We start from the raw sequence: 22,239 nt of genomic DNA on the forward strand, positions 1-22,239 counted from the left end.
CCTTCTACTTACTTTGGGATTGGTTTGCTTTCCTTTTTCTAGTTTCCCTAGCTGAAAGATTATATCATTGATTTAAGCCCTTTCTTACTCCTTGGTGTGCATTTGAATAGCTATAAAATTTCCCCTCCTGCTGTTTTTGCTGTGTCTGGTAGTGGGTATCTTCATCGAAACAAATGAGAATTTTATTTCTTCTTTGATTTTCTGTTTGATCTAATTGCTATTTAACAGTATGTTGCCTGGCTTCCAAATATTTAATCTTTTTGCTACTTCGTTTTGGTGATTGATTTCTACTTTTGTGGCTTTGTGCTCTGAGAGATACTTGGTGTGTTGTCTAGGTTGTGATTTTTGTGAATGTTTAAGTTGAGTCCCAGCGTGATCTACCCTGGAGAATGTCCCATGTGCAGTAGAGAAGAATGTGTATTTAGACTGGGGACAGTTGAGTGGAGAGTCCTGAATATGTCTGTAAGACCCAGTTCTTCTAGTTTCTCATTTAAGACTCTTTTTTTTTTTTTTTTTTTTTTGCTTTTTGGGTCACACCCGGCGATGCACAGGGGTTACTCCTGGCTCTGCACTCAGGAATCACCCCTGGCGATGCTCAGGGGACCATATGGGATGCTGGGATTTGAACCTGGGTCGGCCGCATGCAAGGCAAACGCCCTACCCGCTGTGCTATTCCTCCAGCCCCAAGGCTCTTTTTTATTGATGTTTTGTCTGGCTGATGTATCCAGTGACGAAAGTGGTCTATTGAAGGCTCCAACTATTATTGTTCTGTCATTGATGTATTTCCTCAGGTCTATTAGCAGTTGGTTTGTAGACTTTGCTGTCCCTTCATTTGGTGCATTTATGTTGATGAGAAGTAAGTCCTCCTGACCTATTAATCCCTTAACCATTAAGTATGTGATATCCTTCCCTGTCTTTTGTTATCGTCTTTAGTTTGAATGCTGTTTGATCTGAAACCAGTATGTCTGTCCCTGCTTTGTTCTTTCTGCCATTCGCCTGTAATTTTTTTTTATTATAGTTGACTCTGGGTGGGCCTGTGTTTATCATGGGAGTTTAAGCGTGTCGTCTCCTGGAAGCAACGGAAGGTTGGGTTTTGTTTCCTCATCCATCATGCTATTCCGTATTATTTTGTGAAGAAGTCCATTAACATTGAGAGAAATGTCATTCCTCTGATACACGAGAAGTAATCCCATCACCATTTCTCAGTATGCTAGGATCTGTTGCCAGGTCTGTATGTGGAGTCCAGTTGTTTCCTTTCACACGTGGATGGCCTTTCATTGTCCTTGCCAGAAGATAGCGCAGATTCCAGACATGTCTTCGCTGCCCTTTGTTTCAAGTGTTTTTATCCCATCTTCCACTCTGAGTGATGATCTTGCTGGGTAGAATTCTCGTTGGGAGAACTTTTTATTCAATAGTTTACATGTGTTGTTCCTTTCTTTTCTCACTTGCAGATTTTCTTGAGAGAAATCTGCTTTGAATCCGTTCCTTTTAGGTGAGGTTTTTGCTTCTTCCTTGCAGTTATAAGGAGTCTGTCTTCGGTTCTTGCCATCTTGACTCCAGAAGCTCTTAGTGTAGTTCTGGGCTCATTCTGGTTGGTTTTCTCTGGTCCTCTGGTGTCTGTGCATCCATCTCTCTCTCTCTTGCTCTTTAGTTGGGGAAATTCTCCCCAATTTTTTTCTTCCAACTTGTCTTTCTCTTTTTTTTTTTTTTTCAGTTTTTGGGGTTTTGTCCACGTCCAGTGATGCTCAGGGGTCATTCCTGGCTCTGTAGTCCAGAATTACTCCTGGTGGACTTGGGGGACCATAGGGAATGCCAGGGATCAAACCCAGGTTGGTTCCACCTACAAGGCAAACACCTTTCCATTGTACTATAATACCTCTCTGGCCCCCAATTTGTCTTTCTCTTATCTTTCTCATTCTGGAATTCCTGATTCTGAAATTGTTCCTCTTAGCATTGTCAATAATTTCCCTTAGAGTCTCTTCATTTTTTTTCTTTCTCTTTTCTATTTCCTTTTCTCTCTGGATTTGTTTACTGCATACCAGTCTTTGAGTGTACAGATTCACTTTTCAGCTTCATCTGTACTGCTTCTAAAATTTAACTATGCATTCTTTTATAGGTGGGGACATGCAGAGGGGTCACACCCAGCTGTGTTCAGGACTTACTCCTGGCTCTTTGCTCAGGGATCACTCCTGGTTATACTCAGGGGACCATATAGGATACCAGGATTGAACTGGGGACAACCGCGTGCAAGACAAATGCCCTACCTATTGTACTATCTCCTCAGCACTTACTACTGCACTAAGTTTTTTTACTTCTTTTCTTTTTTTTTTTTTTATTTATTCTTTTATTGAATCACCATGTGGAAAGTTACAAAGCTTTCAGGTTTAAGTCCCAGTTATACAATGCTCGAACACCCATCCCTTCACCAGTGCACATATTCCACCACCAAGAATCACAGTATACCTGCCCCCCACCCCCCCTAAGTTTTGTTACTTCTTTTTTTTTTTTTTGGCTTTTTGGGTCACACCCAGCGATGCTCAGGGGTTACTCCTGGCTTTGCACTCAGGAGTTACTCCTGGCGGTGCTTGGGGGACCATATGGGATGCCGGGGATGGAACCCGGGTCGGCCACGTGCAAGGCAAACGCCCTACCCGCTGTGCTATCACTCCGGCCCCAGTTTTGTTACTTCTATATGAATGATTTCTCTCACATTTTCCATCAAGCTCTCTTCGAATTTATTGATTCCTTGCTGAAACATCATTTTCAGGTCATTAAGTACTGATAGCATTGTTGTCCTGAAGGTTCTTCGGGCAGATTGTGGAGGTCTGATGTCACTGGGAATCACCGGGGTTTTGTTGTCTTCTGGCATCTCTGTACTCTTTTGTTTTCCCATTGATGTTACATTCGCCACTGACAAGGGCTAGGCTGGCTCAGTGCCGAGTCTGTCCGGGCAGTAGGATTGGGCTGGTGCTGGGAGGGCAGATGTCTGAAAAACCCTGCGACCTTTGTTCCATGGCAAGTGTGCATAGGTGCCGTGTTTTAATGACTTCTTTTGGTTGGTTGGTTGGTTGGTTCTTTGTTTTCTGTGTTTGTTTGTGTGTGTGTGTGTGTGTGTTTGCGCGCGTGCGCTCATGCATCTACGTTTGGGTGTGTGCACATATGCACTACTGGGCTAATGTCTGAGATATCCAACGGAGCTTTGAGTGTTTATAGTTGTTGTGCAGCCATGCGGTTGGGGGTGTAGGTGACTGGCCACACACACAGCCCGTGGGAGCTGCACTCGGCTTCCAAAAACTGTCCAAAAGAATCTGGGAAACTGGGGTCAAGGTGGGTGGGCAGAGCTGAATTTCCCCACACTGGTATCCAGAGAGTGACCCACACGTTCCGATCCACTGTGCCGTTCCTCCAGGCCCAGTCGTCTCTGTTCTCATTCTCCTTCCTCTGCTTCCACTGACATTCATGCTTATAAGAATAGTATCTGTGCCTGCGTGTCAGGAAAATAATCAGCGAAATAAATATTTTATGCTCTACCATTTCAATTTACCTGTCAGCTGTTATAATATGCACTGAGACTGGGTTAAAAAAAAATTTTTTTCCTTCTGCATTTCAAAAGACTTATTTTCGAGGTCAAATGTACCTAACAAACTTACCACTGAGTTCAGTGGCACTGAGTATGTTCATGTTACTTACCAGCCATACCCACCCCACCTGCCGAGATGTCTCTTCAGCTCACCACAGTCAAACACTGGACCCATTAACTACAGAGGCCTCATTCTTCAGCACCTCCACCCCGGGCTGGGTGAAGTGGATTGCCTCATGGTGGAGGCATGCAGTGTATCTCAGTGGTTGGATTATTTCACTTAATGTTAACAGCCCCACACTCATCCCTATTGCAGCTTGTGTCAAAATTTCCTTTTTAAGTCAGAAATTGGTGGCTGTGTGTGCATACATTCATTGTTTATCTGTTCATCTGAAGTGGACACAGAGCCAGCAACCTTTTGGTTGTGGTGACTGATAGTGCTGTAAGACATCGAAAATATTTTTTCAAGCCCCTGTTTTTAGTTCCAGAAGTGGAATTTGTTGGATCATAAGGAAACACCACATTTTCCACATCAGCTGCACCATATTACATTTCTACAAGCAGTACACTAGTACTCCAATTTTTCCATATCCTTGCCAACACTCATTAATTTTTTTGTTTGGTGTGTGTGTGTGTGTGTGTGTGTGTGTGTGTGTGTGTGTGTGTGTGTGTGTGTGTTAGGGCCACACCTAGGGCTTCTCAGGCTATTTGGAGCTCCAAGCCTAGGAGTGACCCCTGGCAAACTCAGGAGACCGAGTGAGATGCAGTGCTGTGGTCGGTGCAGCCACCTTGCCTCCTGGACTCTCTCTCCAGCTCCACCTTTTCATTTATTTATTATATTTAATATTTGTTGTTTGGCGGCTGTACCAGGGTACTCAGAGTTTACTCCCATTCCCAGGGATCACTCCTGGCAAGGCTTGGAGGGACCATATCTGGTCCCAGAGATCCAACCTGGGCGAGGCGAGTGCCCTAGCCACTGCACTGTCTCTCCAGTTCACTTTTCTTATTTTAAATAGCCATCCTGGAAGAACGCTTGTGGGGCGTTATGCCCTTGTGATTTGGGCTTACGTTCCCATGGTTTGTGTGTCCCTCCATGCCCACTCACCACTTGTATGTCTTCCTCAAAGGACTGTTCACGTCCGTAGCCAGTTTTTGAGTTGGACTTTCTTTCTGAGTTTTAGGAATAGTGTGCAAATTCTAGAAATGAATCCTTTATCAGAAGTGTGACATTTGCCTTTTAACTCGGTTCTTTGCCACACACGATTTGAACTTGATGAGGTCTAGTTCTTTCACCTTTCCTAACCTAAATACCACCACTTCTTGTCTCCTTATTAAGCAAGGCCTGGATGCTTCGATGCCAGGGTTTCCGACCTGATTGGTATGACAGTCCTTAATCTATCACAGGCCTGCCCTCTCTCACATGCGCTTTGTGTTCGTTTATTCAGTGACTGCAGTATCTCGTGGGCTGCCCTTCTGGTGTCAGAGCAGACAAATCATTACCAAGCCCAGTGCCACGTGCATTCATTCTTATAAAGGTATAAGGGTCCAGTTTTACACATCGATGTCTGGTTTTCCCCGTGCTATTTGTTGAGAAAATGGCCCTTCCCCCATTCCATACTCTTAAACCTCTCATCAAAAATCAATTCATCTTATATGTGAAGGTTTATTTCTAGACTTTTTTTTTTTTTTGGCCAGGACTGGATAGCCCAGTGGGTAGGGTGTTTGCCTTGCATACGGCCAACCTAGATTTGATTCCTCCGTCCCTCTCGGAAAGCCCAGCAAGCTACCAAGAGTATCCCGCCCGTATGGCAGAGCCCTGCAAGCTCCCCGTGGCATATTCGATATGCCAAAAACAGTAACAAGTCTCATAATGGAGACGTTACTGGTGCCCGCTCGAGCAAATTGATGAACAGTGGGACAACAGTGCTATTTTTTTGGTGGGGTGCCATACCCAGCAGTGCTTAGGGGTTATTCCTGGCTCTGCACTCAGGAATCACTCTTGGAGGGCTCAGGAGACCATGTGGAATGCTGGGATTGAACCAGTGAGCTATGCACAAGGCAAGCGCCCTCCCCACTGTTCTCTCTCTCCAGCCTTATCTGGGCTTTCTGTTTCCAAACTCATTTTCAGTGGGTGTTGGTTATAATGTAGACACACCATAGTTGATTCAAACGTACCTCCATGCTGGCATATAAGTTTTGTCCTAGATTTTGCCATTCCAGCAATATTGCACCAAAGAACTGGAATGTTTTATGTATCCTGATTATTTTTTTTTAGATTTCTTTAGTGAATTCACAGATATGGAATTGCTAGGTTAAGTTGTAAGTTTAGTTTTTATTTCAGTGGATGGAGGTTCTTTTCAAAAAGATTTATACATTTGGGGCTGGAGCAATAGCACAGCAGGTAGGGCATTCGCCTCACATGCAGCCAAGCCGGGTTCGATTCGCAGCATCCCATTTGGTCCCCCAAGCATTGCCAAGAGCGATTCCTGAGTGCAGAGCCAGGAGTAACCCCCTGTGCATCGCCAGATGTGACGCAAAAAAGAAAAAATAAATTAATCCATTTATATTTCTGCTGGTCAGGAATTGTCCTAGATAGCTTTTAAAAATCCTCCCCACTCTCCAAGGATTAGGGTTAGAATCAGCAGTCTAGAAATCATTCTAATTCTTTGCAATATAATTAGTTTAAAATGATGAGACTTGAAGGCCAGAGAGAGAGTGCAGCGGGCAAGGTTGTATGCGGGTAAGGATCTTGCTTTGTGTGCAGCTGAGCAAGTTCGGTCCTCAGCATCCCATACGGCCCCCCAAGTACCGTCAGGAGTGACTCTGAGTGCAGAGCCAGGGGTAGCCACCGAGTATCGCCAAGTGTGGCCCAAAAATAAATAAAATGATGAGACTTTTATTCATCAATATTTAACCACACAAGTGAAGAAATAGTGATACCTGTTTGTTTAATATTTGAGAAAACATTTCACTGTTGGTTTTTTAGAAGTCTCTGTCCTCTCTTACCTAACAAATGCAAATGAGAGCAGATACCTTTCTCTTCTTTTTTTTTTCCAAGGGGCGGGTTGCGCTTGAGCCACATCTGGCTCTGCACTCAGGAGTCACTGCTGGCAGTGCTCGGGAGACCACATGGGTGCTGGGGATGGAACCCGGGCCTGCTGCATGCAAGGCAGGCGCTTTGCCCGATGCGCTATTGCTCCAGCCCCCGACAGCTGTTCTCTACCTGCTGTGAAATCAGGATTTTGGAAAACCCTCTGGTTTTAAGTGCTTTCCCCGCTCCCAGCTGCTTTCTTGAAGAGCACGGGCTAGACAGTGTCTCCTGGTGTTCCCCAGGTTCACGCCGACGCCGAGAGGGAAGAGGGCGAGGAGCTGGAGGACAGCATGGACGTGTTCGATGACAGCAGCTCCAGCCCGTCGGGCACCTTACGGAGTTACCCGCTCACCTGCAAGGTCGTCTATTCCTACAAGGTCTGTGCCGACCCCCGCCGCCCCGCCACGCCCCCCACACGCCCACAGTTACTCTTCAGTTGCTCTGGGGGCATCTTGACCACACCCAGCTGAGCCGCGGCCAGCCTCCTTCTGTAAACCAGTAGGCGTGGCCAGTGTCCGAGCCGGTGCCTGGCCGCTAGTGAATTTTGGTAAAATCAACTTGACCTTATTATCAATTGCCACCGGCAGAAGACCTCACACAAGGGCAGCCCTAAATAATAAGATTACATTTTTTTTTTTACAAAAAAATTTTTTTTAACCTTTATCCTTTTTTTGTTTTTGTTTATGGGCCATCCCAGACAGTGCTCAGGGGGTCACTGCTGGCTCTGTGCTCAGGGCCACCCCTGGCCGTGTCAGGATTTGAACCAGAGTTGCAGCCACAGCCTCTGTACCCTCTCCAGTCCTGCCTTTACCTTTCTGACCCTCACTGTCTCCGCCTCCTGTTACCATTTTAAGCAAAGGTCTGGAGAAATCGCCGCCAGGCCTCCAGCCTGCCTCGGTGTCGTGGTTCTTCAGCCCTGCCCCGCGCTCACGTGGACCCTTCCCTCCTACAGTGGGAATCGGGTTTCCGCCAGTTTGCAGCCAGTCCTTGCGTTCTTCTCCAGAGCAGACCCCGACAGCATCCACTCTGCCCCGTTTAGCCCAAGCCTTCGCTCTGATTACCATACAAGGAGGGGGCCACCCCCGGGACCACCCCCGGATCCCCCTCCGGATCCCCCTCCCTTCCTCAGATTTGCTTCCCAGCAGCCCTTTGTCTTCAACACATAAATTAGTTTCTTGCCCCGCCACCTGAACCCCACTGTAAGTTTTCCACCTCACTCTGACCCTATTACCCTGAGTTCTGTAACTGGGGTGAGCGGACCCCTGCCTCTGTCCTCCCCGGTCCCCTCTCTGCGTGAGCTCTGGCTCCTGCCCTCCTGGGCTGCTCTGCCCCAGACTCTCCTGTCCAGATGTCAGCCCACTGCCTGCCCACTGCTGTGCCCGAGGCTTCGCTCAGCAGAGCCCCCCCGAGCTCCAGGGGCTGCCTGCAGCACAGCCACCCTCCACCTCTGCTCTCTCTTCCGCAGCCTCTGGCCCCTGTGAATTTACTCCATAGCCCTGACCACCAGACACGCTGAATTTTGTTTCCATACACCTCAGACTTTGATGAAGGCAGGAACCTGCCCCTGTCCACCCTGTTCCATGTGTCCCCAGCACTGGATTGAATGTGGAAGGAAGGACACGTGTAGCAAAGGCGCGGGCTGCAGAGCTCCCCTGCTGCCGTGCTGAGGCCTGGAGTGCTGAGAGCCACAAGAGGAAGCGCCTGGAGAAGACACCCCTGGTCAGGCCTGGGACAGTGATCTCTGTCCCCGCCCCAGTGCCCAAGTCGGTAGCACATACTCCTCACGCTTCAGATCCCCAGACCTTTTCCTATGTTGTTATTTGATTTAAATTACTAACAACTTCCTCTTTCCTGAAAAGTTTGCATCTTTTTTTTTTCAATGTAAACTATTTTATTAATATTTGGGGGGTTAAAACGTTTTGGGTTTGGGCTTGTTTTTTTCTTTCCCTTGGATGAGGGGGTGGGGTGACTTACTCCTGGCAGTGCGCAGGGGACCATATAGGATGCCAGGGATCAAACCCGGGTTGGCCTCGTGCAAGGCAAACTCCTCACCCCGCGGTACTATCGCTCCGGGTCCTATTTTAATAATGTTTTGAAACCATGAAGTCATCTTCTGAAGTATTTGGAAAAGTGATCAAGAGTGATTCTAAGACTAGGGATGAAACAGTTTCCTTATGTCACTCCGTATTCTATTAACTCTGAAGTTCTACAATTAAAATCTAAGTTACTTAGGGAGATGGCTCAGAGGGCCTAAGCACAGGCTTTGCCTGAGGGAGCCCTGGGTTCTGTTGTCACAAGTTCCCCTGGGCCCACACCCTTGCAAAATTTTGATTCCTTAAGTGAAAGTGATCCTCATTTTCTGAGTGATTTTCTCCATCATTCCCTCTACTGGCATATCCTAGGCATAACTTTCTGGTGACTCAGGCTGTGAAATGTAGTTAATCTCTGAACATTTACTGGGTGTCCAATATGAGTTGTAGGGTTGCAGGAATGAATTTGACAGAATCCTTACCCCTCAGGAACGGATATTCTGGGGGCAATAAATATTAAACTGAAACATAATATTGTGTTTGAAAGCATTTACAGTAGAAGTAAAACCCATAATTCTTCCTGTAATAGTTTTGAGAAATTTTACAGCTGAGATGGCGTTTAAATTAGGTCATGAGAGAAGGTAGGACAGGGAAAGAGCCTTCTAAGCAAAAAGAACAGAAAAGGATGCAGTGGATGAAAATAATGAGGTTTTTAGGCTTGAGCGGGTAGAGCTCTTGCCTTGTACTTGACTGACCCGGATTCAATCCCCGGCTTCAATCCCACGTGGTTCCCTCAAGGCTGCCAGGAGTAATTCCTGAGTGTAGAACCAGGAGTAACCCCTGAGCATCGCCAGGTGTGGCCCCAAAACAAAAATTGATGAGATTTTTCAGGAAATATGAAATTCATCGGTACTTGGGCTGCCAAGAGTGACGCGCAAAGCCACGGGCACAAGAGGCATTTGCTCGTCCTGTCGCCAGGACCTCTGGAGACCACTCCGGTTTGGCTTTTATGCTGGCTTGGAGGAGAGACCGGATGTCCCAAAACCAGACTAGGGCATCTGAACTGGGAGCCCTGGTGGCAGCAGAGGCCAGCAGAGACGGCAGGACAGGAGAGAGAGGCCAGGCCATGGTCATGGCTGAGTTCACAGCCGCAGGGGACACCCGGATTAATCGGCTAAGAACCACGAAAACCTAAAATGATGGGCTGAGGTTGTGTCTGAGTGGACAAGTACTTGCCTTGCATGTGTAAGGCTCAGGGTTGGGTTCCCAGCTCCCCATGGCCCCCCCACCAAATAAAAATCTGAGTGTGACCCCCTAAAATAGCAAACAAATCCTAAAATTAATGGTTAAAGGGGTCCAAGAGATGCCTGTTGGCTGGAATACATGCTTGCATCTAGGATGTCTAGCACTACATGGTCCCCCAAGCATAAAGCCAAGAATGACCGCTGAACACCATAGGGCATGTCCCCCCCAAAACACAACAAAAGCTAGAGATTTGATGCCTTAAAAATGCTCATAACTGGGCTGGAGCAATAGTGCGTCAGGTGGGGCACTTGCCTTGCACACGGCTGATCCCTGGTTTCGATTCCCAGCATCTTACCTGGTCCTCTGAGACCCACCAGGAGAGAGTCCTGAGTGCAGAGGGAGGAGTCAGCCCTGAGTACTGCCAGGTATAGCCTGAAACCAAACCCAAAATATGCTCATAACTTTTGGCCCTAATAGCATCTGTCCTAAGGTATCACCCACAATATAGAAAGACATTCTGTATATATAATATTCTGTCATCATACCACTTCTCCTTAATAGTTTAAAATTCACCATGCATGGGGCTGGAGTGATAGCACAGCAGGTGGGGCGTTTGCCTTTCACACAGCCAACCCAGTTCAATTCCCAGCATCCCATATGGTCCCCTGAGCACCGCCAGGGGTAATTCCTGAGTGCATGAGCCAGGAGTAACCCCTGTGCGTCACCAGGTGTGACCCCCGAAAAAAAGCAAAAAAATAAAATAATAAAATAAAGTTCAGGGGCTGGAGAGGTGGTACAAAGGTCAAGATGCTCACCTGGCGTATGGCACTGATGCAGGTGCCCGCTCCACATAGGGTCCCCCAGCACCGCCGGGTTTGGCCCCCCAGCTAAGTAAATATAACTTCACAGTCCACCAAGGGGAAACCAGAGAGATTATTCATGGCAATGTAACCCTAACATATAATGAATATAATTGGAAATTAGAGTAGAGATTTTTTTATGTATGAGGGAAAGCTGTGTCGTTTTTTTTTACGTCATCAGAATGTGTGTTCTATAAAAGATACCAATGACATACTATTTTCCAGCTTCTCTCCAGTGGACATAAAGTACTCATATGGTCAGGAAAACAAGGAAGCCAAGAGCTGGGCGTGGGCACGGAGGGCAGGGCTGCTCCGAGTCCTGGCTCTGGGCAGGGGGACCTCAGCGGGCAGCGGGAGAGCCTGAGTTTTTCTCACAGTCGTTCCCTGGCCCCTGGCTCTGGGGCAAGCACAGAGGACACCCCGACTTTAGTAAGTCACCGCGGGCAGAACCCCGAGAGGCCCACAGCCCGCCAGGGTGCAGCAGGGGCTGGTGGGATGCACAAACCTCGGGAGAGCAAAAGGCGGCCGCGGCTCAGGAGGGCGCCAGAGAACCATGAGCTGGCAACAACTCCGGAGCAGTAAAGCACGTGCGGGGAACCGCCGTGCGCCTGCCACCTGTGTATGTTCCCCGCTCCCTCCAGCACTACAGGGAGATGGTCAGCCAGTGTGGCACCAACGCCTTCCACGTAGAATGCCATACTCTTTCCCATTGGCAAACAGAGAGTGGGCCAAAATAGAACCACCCCCCAAAAAAAATTCTCTGCCCCCTCACCCCGAGGCCTGCGCTGGCAGCGGGCTAGACTCACGCACAGCCGGTGAGCACAGGAAGGAGGAGTGTGTTGGCATCAGGCCTCGAGAGGCCACAGGGAGCAGAGTCTGTAGAGCTGGGCGGGCAGGGACCGGCGGGTGGAGACCAGCTCTTGCTGGCACCTGCCTGGGCCCCAAGACTCTCTTACTTGGGCAGAAATAGCAAATGCTCCCAGCATCCCTCTGCCTGACTCCCGGGAAAAGCATCCCGCAAGCAGCCCCGCGCCAGTGAACTGATTCTTCCCTTGTGGTTTTGAGACCGGAGGTCACTTGCTTAGAATTCCGACCCGGGTGTGTTTGCGTGGCTGGCCAGCCAGGGACTATCCTTCCGCCTTGAGCCCCTGTCGCAACATCGAGCTTGGGCTTGACGCAGTGTCCCTTGCACTGGAAAGGGGAAGCAAGGCTGTGAGGAAAGCGGCTCACCTTCGTGCCTTATTCCTGCTTCTAGAACCAGGACACATTTTGCAGTTTGAAACTGGTCAGGTTTGAGCAGTGACACAGCCGTGGGTCACAGTGCTTGCTGATCTTCGGGAGACCTTTGAAGGCATGAAAGGGCCCGAGGGTGCCCGCAGGCCCCTCAGGGCTCCGTATGACAGACAGAAACACACCGGGTCTCTGCTCCGTGGAGCCCCGAGAGTCTGTGCCCCAGACACTCCCGTCTCGGGGCAGTATCCGGGCGGCTGCTGCTCCCGGCCTCCTCCCGTCAGGGCTGATCACACCACCCTCCAGTGGTCAGTGCAGGGCACGCAGGTGGACTGGCCCCGTCTCTGCACCATAGGTCCATACCTGGACTGGATCTCGCTCCTTCCCCGCCCTCCGGCTCTCTGCTCTCGGCCACTCATTCACAGCAACCCACACCGTGCCAGGCGCTGCTCGGGCTGGCAGCTGACTCACGTTCTCACGGCTGCCACTGCGGTAGCCTCTGGTGCGGCGCCAGCCCCCTGCGCTTCCCTGGCCGCCGTGCTCCGTGCTGATTCACTGCACAGCGACCCCTCCTCGTCCCCCGCTGGTGGCAGGCCTGTCATTTGCAAGAAGCAGAGGCCTCGGGGACGGCCCAGCCTGCGCAGGCCTGAGCTGAGTGGGCACGGGGAGCACGCCGCACTGCCCCTGGAGGGGTCAAGTCTTCCCATGTCTGTTGTGACTTACTTTGTTGAGTTTTGTTGGTTTCCGTTGATTTTTTTATTTGTTTTTGGTTATTTTTTTGTTGTTGTTTAAGTAAAACCTCCCCTCATTCTCCAAGTTTTACAGTGCTTAAATTTATGTTCACTGCATTTTTCAGAATTGTTTCTCTGCTTTGACCCAGCCCCCGCCCTCCACCCCCACCCCCACTCCCACCCCGGTTTCATTCCGTCCAGCCTCCTCTGCTCCGTGGCTAAGCTTTTCCCATTCTGTCTGTGCCCATCCTCCGCTGCAGGCTTCTCAGCCCGATGAGTTGACCATTGAGGAACACGAGGTGCTGGAGGTGATTGAAGACGGCGATATGGAAGACTGGGTAAAGGTATACTTACTCCCTTTGCTCATACCGCCCCTGCCTGTGACACTGTCTCAGGTGTGCGTTTCGGTTCTTGTGATGCCCTGTCCAAAGGTGTGTCCGCCAACCTGTTTTGTCTCGCGTCTCTCACTCAGGCTCGAAACAAAGTCGGCCAGGTGGGCTACGTGCCGGAAAAGTACCTGCAGTTCCCCACCTCGAGCAGCCTCCTGAGCATGCTGCAGTCCCTGGCCGCCCTGGACAGCCGCTCACATACATCCAACAACTCCACCGAGGCCGAGCTCGTCTCCGGCAGCCTCAACGGAGATGCCAGCGGTAAAGACGGGCCCGAGGCGCCCTTGGCTTGGTCCCGTGTGGCCTGCACTGTGCTGCCCTGCCATCAGCCACACTAGGTTAAAAGGCACGACATTACTCTAGAATGCTGTCCTTAGTCGGGCACTTTTACCCCAGGCCTCGAGCCTCAGGTCGATCCTCTCGTGAGTAAAGGCAGCATCAGTGGACAGTGCTCCCGGGCTGTCCCTGGGCAGCGGGGAGGCTGCAGAAGGCATCCTCTGCCTGGCACTGTGCTGACTGGCTGGCCTCTCTCCCCCCCCCTCCCCTTCCTTGTTCCCTAGCCTGTTTTGTGAAAGCACTTTATGACTATGAGGGCCAGACCGACGACGAATTGTCTTTTCCTGAGGGTGCCGTCATTCGAATCCTGAACAAAGAAAACCAGGACGACGACGGCTTCTGGGAAGGAGAGTTCAGCGGGCGGGTCGGCGTCTTCCCTTCGGTGCTAGTGGAAGAGCTGTCAGCCCCGGAGAACGGGGACGCCCCATGGGCACGAGAGAACCAGGTGAACAGGAGCAGGGCGTGAAGTGAAAGGATGGTTCAGAGGAAGGGAACCCCCGGGGGAGAGGCAGTGTCTGTGAACCAGTCAGGTGGTCACCACCTTCCGTACCACTCCGCTGCAGGTACCAGGGGCCCACAAACCTAGACTGGGGCAGTCCTGCAGAGAGACCCCATTCCATCCTGCGGTGGCTGCCAGAAGGCTTCATTGTATGTGACAGGCACCAAATGGTTGTGTCAGGAGGAAAATAACCAGAAGGGCCACGGCTTCTCCACGGTCCATGCAAGGAGCGAAGATGCCAGCTCGCTCTTGCCCTCACCGCCACAGCCGCCCTGCCCTGCCTGGGCCCTGCAGTTCACTTCCCAGAGCTCCTGAGCCTGCCACACCCCACCACCACCACCACCGCCCCCCACCCCCGACATGCAGCTGCCTGTCTCTACGGCAGGGTGCTGCAGCCACTTAGCCCGATGTGCATGGAACCTGCATTTTTTTCTCTACGCAAAAAGTCAGGCCACCTTTTTTCTTTTCTTTTCTCTATCGAATTGGTTCATCAGGCATGTTTTCAGAGAATGGCCTGACATGGAGACCGCTCAAAATAAACTAAAATTAGCTCCATAAGAGAAAGAGGGGGGAAATGCAACGTGGAGCTTGGGGGTGACCGTCCCAGGCTCCTTTGCTCTCTGACGAGACTGAGGAAAGAAGCATTGGTTGTCTTGGCTCCAACGAGAAGCAGTTTGTCTGGCGTGGGCAGAGGGGCGAGCCAGTGTCCCCGGGGAGCCCTCGGTCACCTCCTTCCTCTACAGCAGGTCTCGCCTTCTCCCAAGCCGGCCAGCGCCCTGCAGCCACTGCCACTGTACGACCAGCCGCCCACCAGTCCCTACCCCAGCCCGGACAAGAGGGGCTCCCAGCTCTTCCCCCGCTCCCCTTCGGCCAGCGGTAAGCGCTCTCCTGGGCTTGGAGTGCAGTCGCTCCCCGTCGGCAATTCTGAGGCTCCCCTGAAGGCCAGACAAAGTGTTGCTGCAGGGGCCGGGGCGATAGTCCAGGCACGCTGCCAACCTGGGTTTGATTCCCAGCATCCCATACGACCTACCCAAGCACGGCCTCCAGGAGCGATCCCCGAATCCAGAGCCAGTAAGGCCTGAACATAGCCAGGAGTGACCCAGTGTAATGATCCCCAGGGCACCGTTAGAGTTACCTGGTGCCACACGTGCTGGCAGCCCCCAGCCAGCATCAGTGCCACAGTGACACAGAAGGGCAGCGGGGGGCAGGGGCCGAACCCGGAGGGAGGACACATGGTTGGTCCTCAGAGCCAGTGGGTAAAACGGGGCCCACAAGCCACTGAGGCCAGGCACCGCCCGCAGGAGGCCTGTGGGCGGCCGTGGCCCCCAGATGAGCTGCTTTCATTCCCCCTCCCAGAAAACAGCTTCCACGCCGAGTCGCCAGGATTCTCCCAGACTCCACGGCACACGCCTGACACCTCCTACGGCAAACTGCGACCTGTAAGTCTCCGACCCGGAGAGGAGAGGGCTTTGTAGGCTGGAGCAGCTCCTGTGCCCAACCAGATTCTTGGGTTTCACACTTCCCCCAGGACAAGGACGAACACACACACACACACACACACACACACACACACATGGTGGGAAACAGTGGACACAAGGCTGGTTCCACATTTCCCCCAGGACAAGGACGAACACACACACACACACACACACACACACACACACACACACACACACACGGTGGGAAACAGTGGACACAAGGCTGGTTACACACACACACGCGCACACACACGGTGGGAAACAGTGGACACAAGCCTGCCAGGCCATGCTCAAGGCGTGCCCTTGCAGGCGTGAGTGGCCGGCTGTGCCGGGCGCAGGAGCTGGCTAACGGCCCCTGTCATCGTTTCCCTCCAAGGTCCGGGCAGCTCCCCCACCGCCCACGCAGAGCCAGCGCAGGCCCGCGGAGAAGCTGGAAGACGTGGAGATCACGCTGGTGTGATGCCGCTGGGCGTCCGTCCACGATCGCTACAATCAGGGCCAGACTCGGTGGAGTGTGGCCGCTCCCGTATTTTTTTTAGGCACCTTTGCATGATGATGACTCTTGACTGGAGCAAGAAGCACGAGGGTGAGCTGTGACCCGGCCTGGCGGACGCCTCCCATGTTCGGATCTTCTGTGCCTTTTTTTCCCCCCCCCCCACCCCATTTTGGTTGTTGTTGTCATTTTCTATGTCCTCTCTCCTACCATAGCACATGTCCTTGCGCTCAGGAGAGGCGCGCCAGGCCCGGGTCCGGGCTCAGCCCCAGAGACACTCTCAGTGCACTCGTACAGTATATTACTGTGGCCGCCCCACGCGGCACCTGCTCCTTCTCCAGGTGGCTTCCTCTGGCCTGACTGAGTTTAATCGGATCATGACGGCGCCAACCGGAAGCTGAAGGAAAGATTTCAGGAGAGGCTGGCTCCTCCCGATAGTTGGCCCCCCTCCCCCGGACTGGAAAGGGAAACCTCGCAGGGAACAGCAGAGCACCCTGCGTGCGAGCGCGCGTGCGTGTAGCGCAGATTGCATTAATGCACGTCCTCCCGCAACTAACAGGTGGAAAACAATAACAGTATCCTTTGTATTAATATTTATGCCGTGCGTTTAGTATTAGTGGAGCTCACGTGGAGCCTGAACTAGCGGCCGGGCCGTGTCCACCTCACGGACCAGCAGACAGCAGCGGTGAGCGCCCCGGGCAGGAGGGAGCCAGCATCGTGTTCTTTTGGCCTTTGAGTTCAGGGGGGTTGTTTTTTCTCCCAGTTTAAATTGGGCAGCACGTACTCTGGCGGCGGGTACGCCGGCTGTCGGAATGTCTGGAGAAGTCGAGGACACGGCCCGCACTGTCGGGTTCTCCCCTGCTGAGGGAGGCCCTGCATGCGGCAGGGTCCCCATCGGAGCACTGACCCCAAGAGCCGGGGTGCGGCACGCACAGCCCAGCGCCCGCCCCCTGTGCAGAAGCAGCTTCCGGACGTTTTCGTGGGAGGAAGACCCTGTGTGCGGCTCACGGGCGCAACCAGCTCTGGTTTTCTAAGGACCTGAAGTTTGTGAATCCTGCCCCAGTGCAAGACGACAAGGAAAAGAGGGGCTGAGTGTGTCCCCCATGAGCCCCGAATCACACAGGCTCGGGCACGCACTGCCCGGGAATGAGGGACCTTGCCAATTGCTTTTTTGTTCCCCCCTTATTATTTTTTTTCTGGATAAAATCAAATTTGCAGGGTGTAATCAGAAAATATATCTTAGGCTGAAAACTCCATGCCTTCTAGGAATCTTTGGAGACCTGAAATGCTTGCCAAATGCCCCCATGGGGGTTTTTTTTTTAACCCCACGTGAGGTTCCAGCTTAAGCCATTCTCAGCCCATCACCTGCGTGATGCCCGGGAGGGGTTCTGGTCCACAATTGGGGGCTTTTTTTTTTTCCTCATTATTTCTTTAACCTGTTGATCTATTTGAGGTCTTTTTGTGTTTATCAAACTTATTCTTAAGTTTAAAAAGAAAAAAACAGAAAACAAGTTGAGAGGGTGGTTTTTCCCGAGACTGAAAGCTTGCCAACGTGTTCGACATCTCCCCCCAGCCCACCCCCCGCCCCGCCCGACACCCACACCCCACGCCCCTCTCCCTCCTTGCTAGCCAAATTGCCCTTCAGCCTGGGTTCCACATCCTCAGAGGGTGGTTTGAAATCTTTTGTTATATTTTAAAATATTTTTTTGGAAGAGCTGCTAATTTTATTTTAAGAGAAAAATTACAAAGTTGTAAAAAAAAAAAATGCCTCCTTTATAAACAGATCCCCCCTCCCTCCGGACAGGTACCGCGTCAGCCTCAGGGCAGCGGGCCGAGGCGCCTCAGTGCACACATGCTTTCTTTACAGTGGCTGTACAAAGTTTGTATTTATTATGTAAAATTGTTGAATAATAAAAAAAAAAAGGAATTACATTTTCCGTGTTTCCTTATGAAGAGTTTAAGGTCAGCCGCAGCTCCCGGGAAGCCTTTGGGCAGCAGGAGGGAAGAAGGCAAGGCTCGGTCCACGGCACGAGCAGTTGCCTGCCAGGCGCCTGCCAGGAACTGTGGCTGGAGACAGAATCTGTGTCCTAGGAGGCTCTTCCCATGGGGGGCACTCATGGGCCGCCACAGGAGTGGCTGTGACGCGGGCAGGCCCCGACCCCCTACCTCTCTCCGGCCCCACACAGGTGGGAGGCCTCTCCCTGGCTGGCTCCGCGTTCCTAGCCTGATCTGCTTTGATCTGTTTACAGTTAAGAGTAAGGGCCAGAGACAGCGATAGAACAGCAGGTAGGGTGTTTGCCTTACACACGGCCCACCCGGGTTCGATCCCCGGCATCCCATATGGTCCCCCCAGCACCGCCAGGAGTAATTCCTGAGTGCAGAGCCAGGAGTAACCCCTGAGCATCGCTGGGTGTGACCCAAAAGAGTAAGGGCCAGAGAGATGGTACAGAGGGCAGGGACACACCTTGCCAGGTTCACCTTTAGTGGTGCATGGTCCCGAGTACTCCCAGAAATGACCAGAGTACTAGCCAGATTTGGCCCAAATAAAAGAAAAATAATACAAGGACTAGAATAAGATGGTTCCCAAGACCTTTTCCATCTCTTACATTCTAGATACATTATTGGTAGATGCAGAATAGGAACCTCCTAAATAAAGGTCTATTTGAGAATAAACAGATACTAACACAGATACTCCAAAACTCCTTACCAGAAGTTGTTTAAAAAAAAAAAAATTAAGGGGCCAGAGAGATAGTACGGGGGATAAAGGATAATGTCTTTCTTGCCTTGCACTGCCGACCTCAGACCATATGTGGTCCCCTGAGCCCTGCCAGGAATAATCCCTGAGCACAATCCAGCCTATATATATAATCTGAAGACCGCAGAGGGCCAGCACGACCTTGCCTGTACACTGTGTGTTCTCTGGCTGCCCCCAGAGCCGCAGTCTCAGCTACCTGGCCAGCCCTGCCTCAGGGCCCCGCGGGAGTCAGGCTGCTCTAAGCCTTCGCTCTTGTTTTTCTCATGAAGTTGCTTTTGTAACAAAAACAGTAATAGAGTAGCCTTTTCCTTGAGCAGCGGGAGGGTTGCCAAAGCAGGGGTTGGGGTGGGGGAGAGCACGTGCTGGGCCACCGCAGTGCTGATGGCTGTGGCTCTGGTGCCCCAAAAGGGGGGTTCTTGTTTGCCCCAAACCCTAACTCTTGACACGCCCGATGTCTGGTTCTTCTCGGTTTCCCCGTGTTTGCTCCGTGATGCTCCGTCTGCCCGTTCCGGCAGTGCCAGGGAGCATCTTGTTCCTTCCCCCTGGTCCCGCGGCCAAAAACAACCAGCAGCAGCCCTGCTGCCGTGTCTGGGCGCGGGGGCCTGGGAATACTCCCCTGGAATGTTAGCCTGGAACAACACAAGGAACCACATACAGGGTTCCCAGCACTCCGCTCTAGAGTAAACACCTCGGCTTCCTGCCCATCTCCTCACCCTTTGGGCTCCCACATCTGAGCCCACATCCCTGGCCGCCTCGGGGTGTGGTCTGACACTTGTCCCTCGCTATCCTGGGCCCTGCTTCTGGGCTCCCTGCCGACTTCAGGAGGCCCGATTCAGGTCATGTGCAGAGAAACCAGGCACATCTGTGATGAGCTGCTGTTTGCCGGGGCGGGTAAGCGATGTGGGGGGACTTGAGCATTCAGTGACTGAGAGCCGGATCCCTTGGCCGACCCCACCGCGACAGACAAAGGACCAGGGGGATGGACAAACTGGCCCCATGCTGGTCAGTAGACTATCTGTCTCTCCTCCCCTGTGTCTCCTTGTGGCAAAATCACAGTAGGCGCAATCATAGTCGTTGCTTTGGTCATCGCCCCAGTCATCATAGTCCAATCATCATCATCATCATCCTAGTCTCCTCGTAGACCTCAAAGCTCTACCTCATTATCTCCTTCCTTGTCTCGTCTAGTCTCATAGTCCTCTGCTTCCACTCATCGTCACAGCTGGTCCTCCTTTTAGTCCCCAAAGTCCCAAAGTCTGCATTCTCATCCTCCAGTCCCCTCACCCCGCTGACAGCATAGTTATATAGAAACCCTGAAGGGTGGGGATGCACAAAGGCGGGGCTGAACATTATAACAACAAACAGAGGTAAAGCCACTCCTCTGGGGGAAATTCTAGCAGATTAGCTCAAGGACAAAATCTCATCTGAGGGTTCAGCACTCCAGATTACTAGGAGATCCTCAAGGGCAGGATGCCATTCAGGGTATATTGCTTTCTCCTTTCCTCAGCTAGTAATTCACTTAAACAATCACAGTAAGCTTATTTCTTACAATATTTCTAGCAATGTCATTTTGTATGAACACAGAGATACGTTAAGCTTAAAGATTGGCTGTTCCTGGGGACACCAGACCACAGTCCTCAGGCCAGGTTAGTCTTTCCTAACCCCAGCAGGGTCCTTATTCAATTACTTCTTTTTGGGTCATGACAGTTTGTCCATGACCCTGCTCTTATTATACTTATGACACTTAGCTTGGCCCCTTTCGATGCCAGGGTAGCTTACAGCTTGTCCTGGGTACATACAGTCCCTTCGTTGGGACCCTCTCTTGGAGTGCTAGGAACTAAGGGCAACTGATGCTTAAAGTCAAGTAAATATGGATATCCAGGAATAAATATTATTTTGGAGTCAATTAACTCCCATGTTACAAAGCATAGCATGAACTGTCTTCCTGTGTCTATACAAAAAAGGCATTGCTAAATAAACCATGCAAATGAAATAAAGAGAAAAGCTATATAGGATTATTAGTGCCTGATGAAATTGGATGTGCCTTGAGAGCACTATTGTGGGAGTAACTCCACAAACCTAAGCTCCCTGAGGGAGGAGCAAGGATAACCCAAGGGCAGGACGCCATAGTGTTATCCAACAGGGGTGGGGGTGTCACCTGGCGCCCCCAGAGATCCTCCAGAGGTCCTGACAGGGGCAGGATCTCCTGATGACTCAGCAGCTCTCAGGCACACTCGTGTCCCTGGGGCACAGGCCCCAGGCTGGGTGACCAAGAGAGACCTCACCCCCAGCATCCCAAGCATATCTCCAAGAATGGGGGTAGTGCCCAGGACAGTGCGAGTTCCTGGGTCGCACGCTGCTGACCCAGGTTCAATCCCCAGCATCCCCTAGGAGTTACACTGCTAGGAGTAATTTCTGAGTGCAGAGCCAGGAGTGAGCTCTGGGCACTGCCAGGTGTACACCACACACACACACACACACACACCACCACCACCACTACCACCACCACCACCACCACCACCAAAAAGAAAAAAAAAGAAGGGAAAGTGTATGGGGGTTGGAGTCACCACTCCAGGGTCCAGCTGGCCCCTTCTGATCACCTCTGGGCTGACTCCTGACTTCCCAGTGGTGTTGCTGGACTCGGGACACTCGCTCCTGTAGCCCCAGGCGCCTGATGCCCCTGCAGAGGCTTCTGCCCTCCCAGGCGAGGGGGTGGCCCCGGGTCCAGATGGAGCAGGAAGCTGCCAGGGGGATGTGAGTCAGACACCAAGCTAGACCCGTCCCCCGGAGCCGGCGGGAGCCCACCGCTCTTCAGCCCTAGCCGGGAGTAGGTGTATCTGGCCCAGATGTTTTCAGTGGGGCGGAGAGTACAGTGGGGAAGGCACTTGCCTGGCTCGGCTTCCCTGGAGCCAGGGGTCCCAGGGGCCCCAGGTTCGGGCTTTGGCGCTGCATGTGGTCAGGGCGGCCAGGACTAAGCCCTGAGCGGCCCGAAAACGGGAGTGCAGGTGATGGTGAAGCTGTGTGGTCGAACGTCACTGACCTTTGTAAGAGGCTGGGGGAGGGGAGGAGGCAGGCAGACAGCTCTGTGCCCGCTCTGGGCACACGTGACCCCAGCACTCCTCTAGGCCAAGCCCTAAAGCCCAGGCGGAGGGGTCAGGCGGCCCCTCCTGGCCAGCGGGTACCAGGGTTGGGGCTGGTCAGGGGCACCAGGGCCTGTCTCCTGTTAGACCTACTGGGTCCTTGAAGAAAACTGAGCCACTGTGATGAGCATTTTCTGGGCTTTCTTGGTGCCACACCCGGGCCTCTCCCAAGAGCTCCCTGGTGCCAGCAGAGGGCAGTGGACACCCCCAGGGCCCCCGCTCGCAGCCCGCCTGGAGCAGGCCTTCCCCTGAGGAATCCGGGAGGTGAGTTGGCGGCTGGGGAGCAGGGAGGTTCCAGGTGGAGGGAAAATGCCTCACAGAATGTGTTCAAAAAGCAGGAAGAGGAAGAAGCAGGGGCTGCGGGGCGTGTGACCGGCCCATCTGA

At 52.0% G+C, this 22,239-nt stretch overlaps 1 protein-coding gene across 4 annotated transcripts in view; it reads left to right on the plus strand.

Moving 5' to 3' along the window:
• FCHSD2 (FCH and double SH3 domains 2) overlaps positions 1–17,901 on the plus strand; it is a 248,452-nt gene extending 230,551 nt beyond the window's left edge. For 2 of the 4 annotated variants that reach the window (XM_055142000.1, XM_055142002.1), the window contains 7 exons: positions 6,914–7,048; positions 13,028–13,111; positions 13,240–13,417; positions 13,717–13,937; positions 14,735–14,867; positions 15,348–15,430; positions 15,846–17,901. In XM_055142000.1, coding sequence (XP_054997975.1) covers positions 6,914–7,048; positions 13,028–13,111; positions 13,240–13,417; positions 13,717–13,937; positions 14,735–14,867; positions 15,348–15,430; positions 15,846–15,929 — 918 coding nt within the window. In that variant the 3' untranslated portion in view covers positions 15,930–17,901. The remainder of the gene's footprint in view (positions 1–6,913; positions 7,049–13,027; positions 13,112–13,239; positions 13,418–13,716; positions 13,938–14,734; positions 14,868–15,347; positions 15,431–15,845) is intronic. The other 2 variants (XM_055142001.1, XM_055142003.1) reach the window with 1 other exon arrangement.
• The last annotated feature ends 4,338 nt before the right edge of the window (positions 17,902–22,239 follow it).

This window comes from Sorex araneus, chromosome 6 (assembly GCF_027595985.1).
Source record: "Sorex araneus isolate mSorAra2 chromosome 6, mSorAra2.pri, whole genome shotgun sequence".
Classification (NCBI taxonomy): Eukaryota; Metazoa; Chordata; class Mammalia; order Eulipotyphla; family Soricidae; genus Sorex; species Sorex araneus.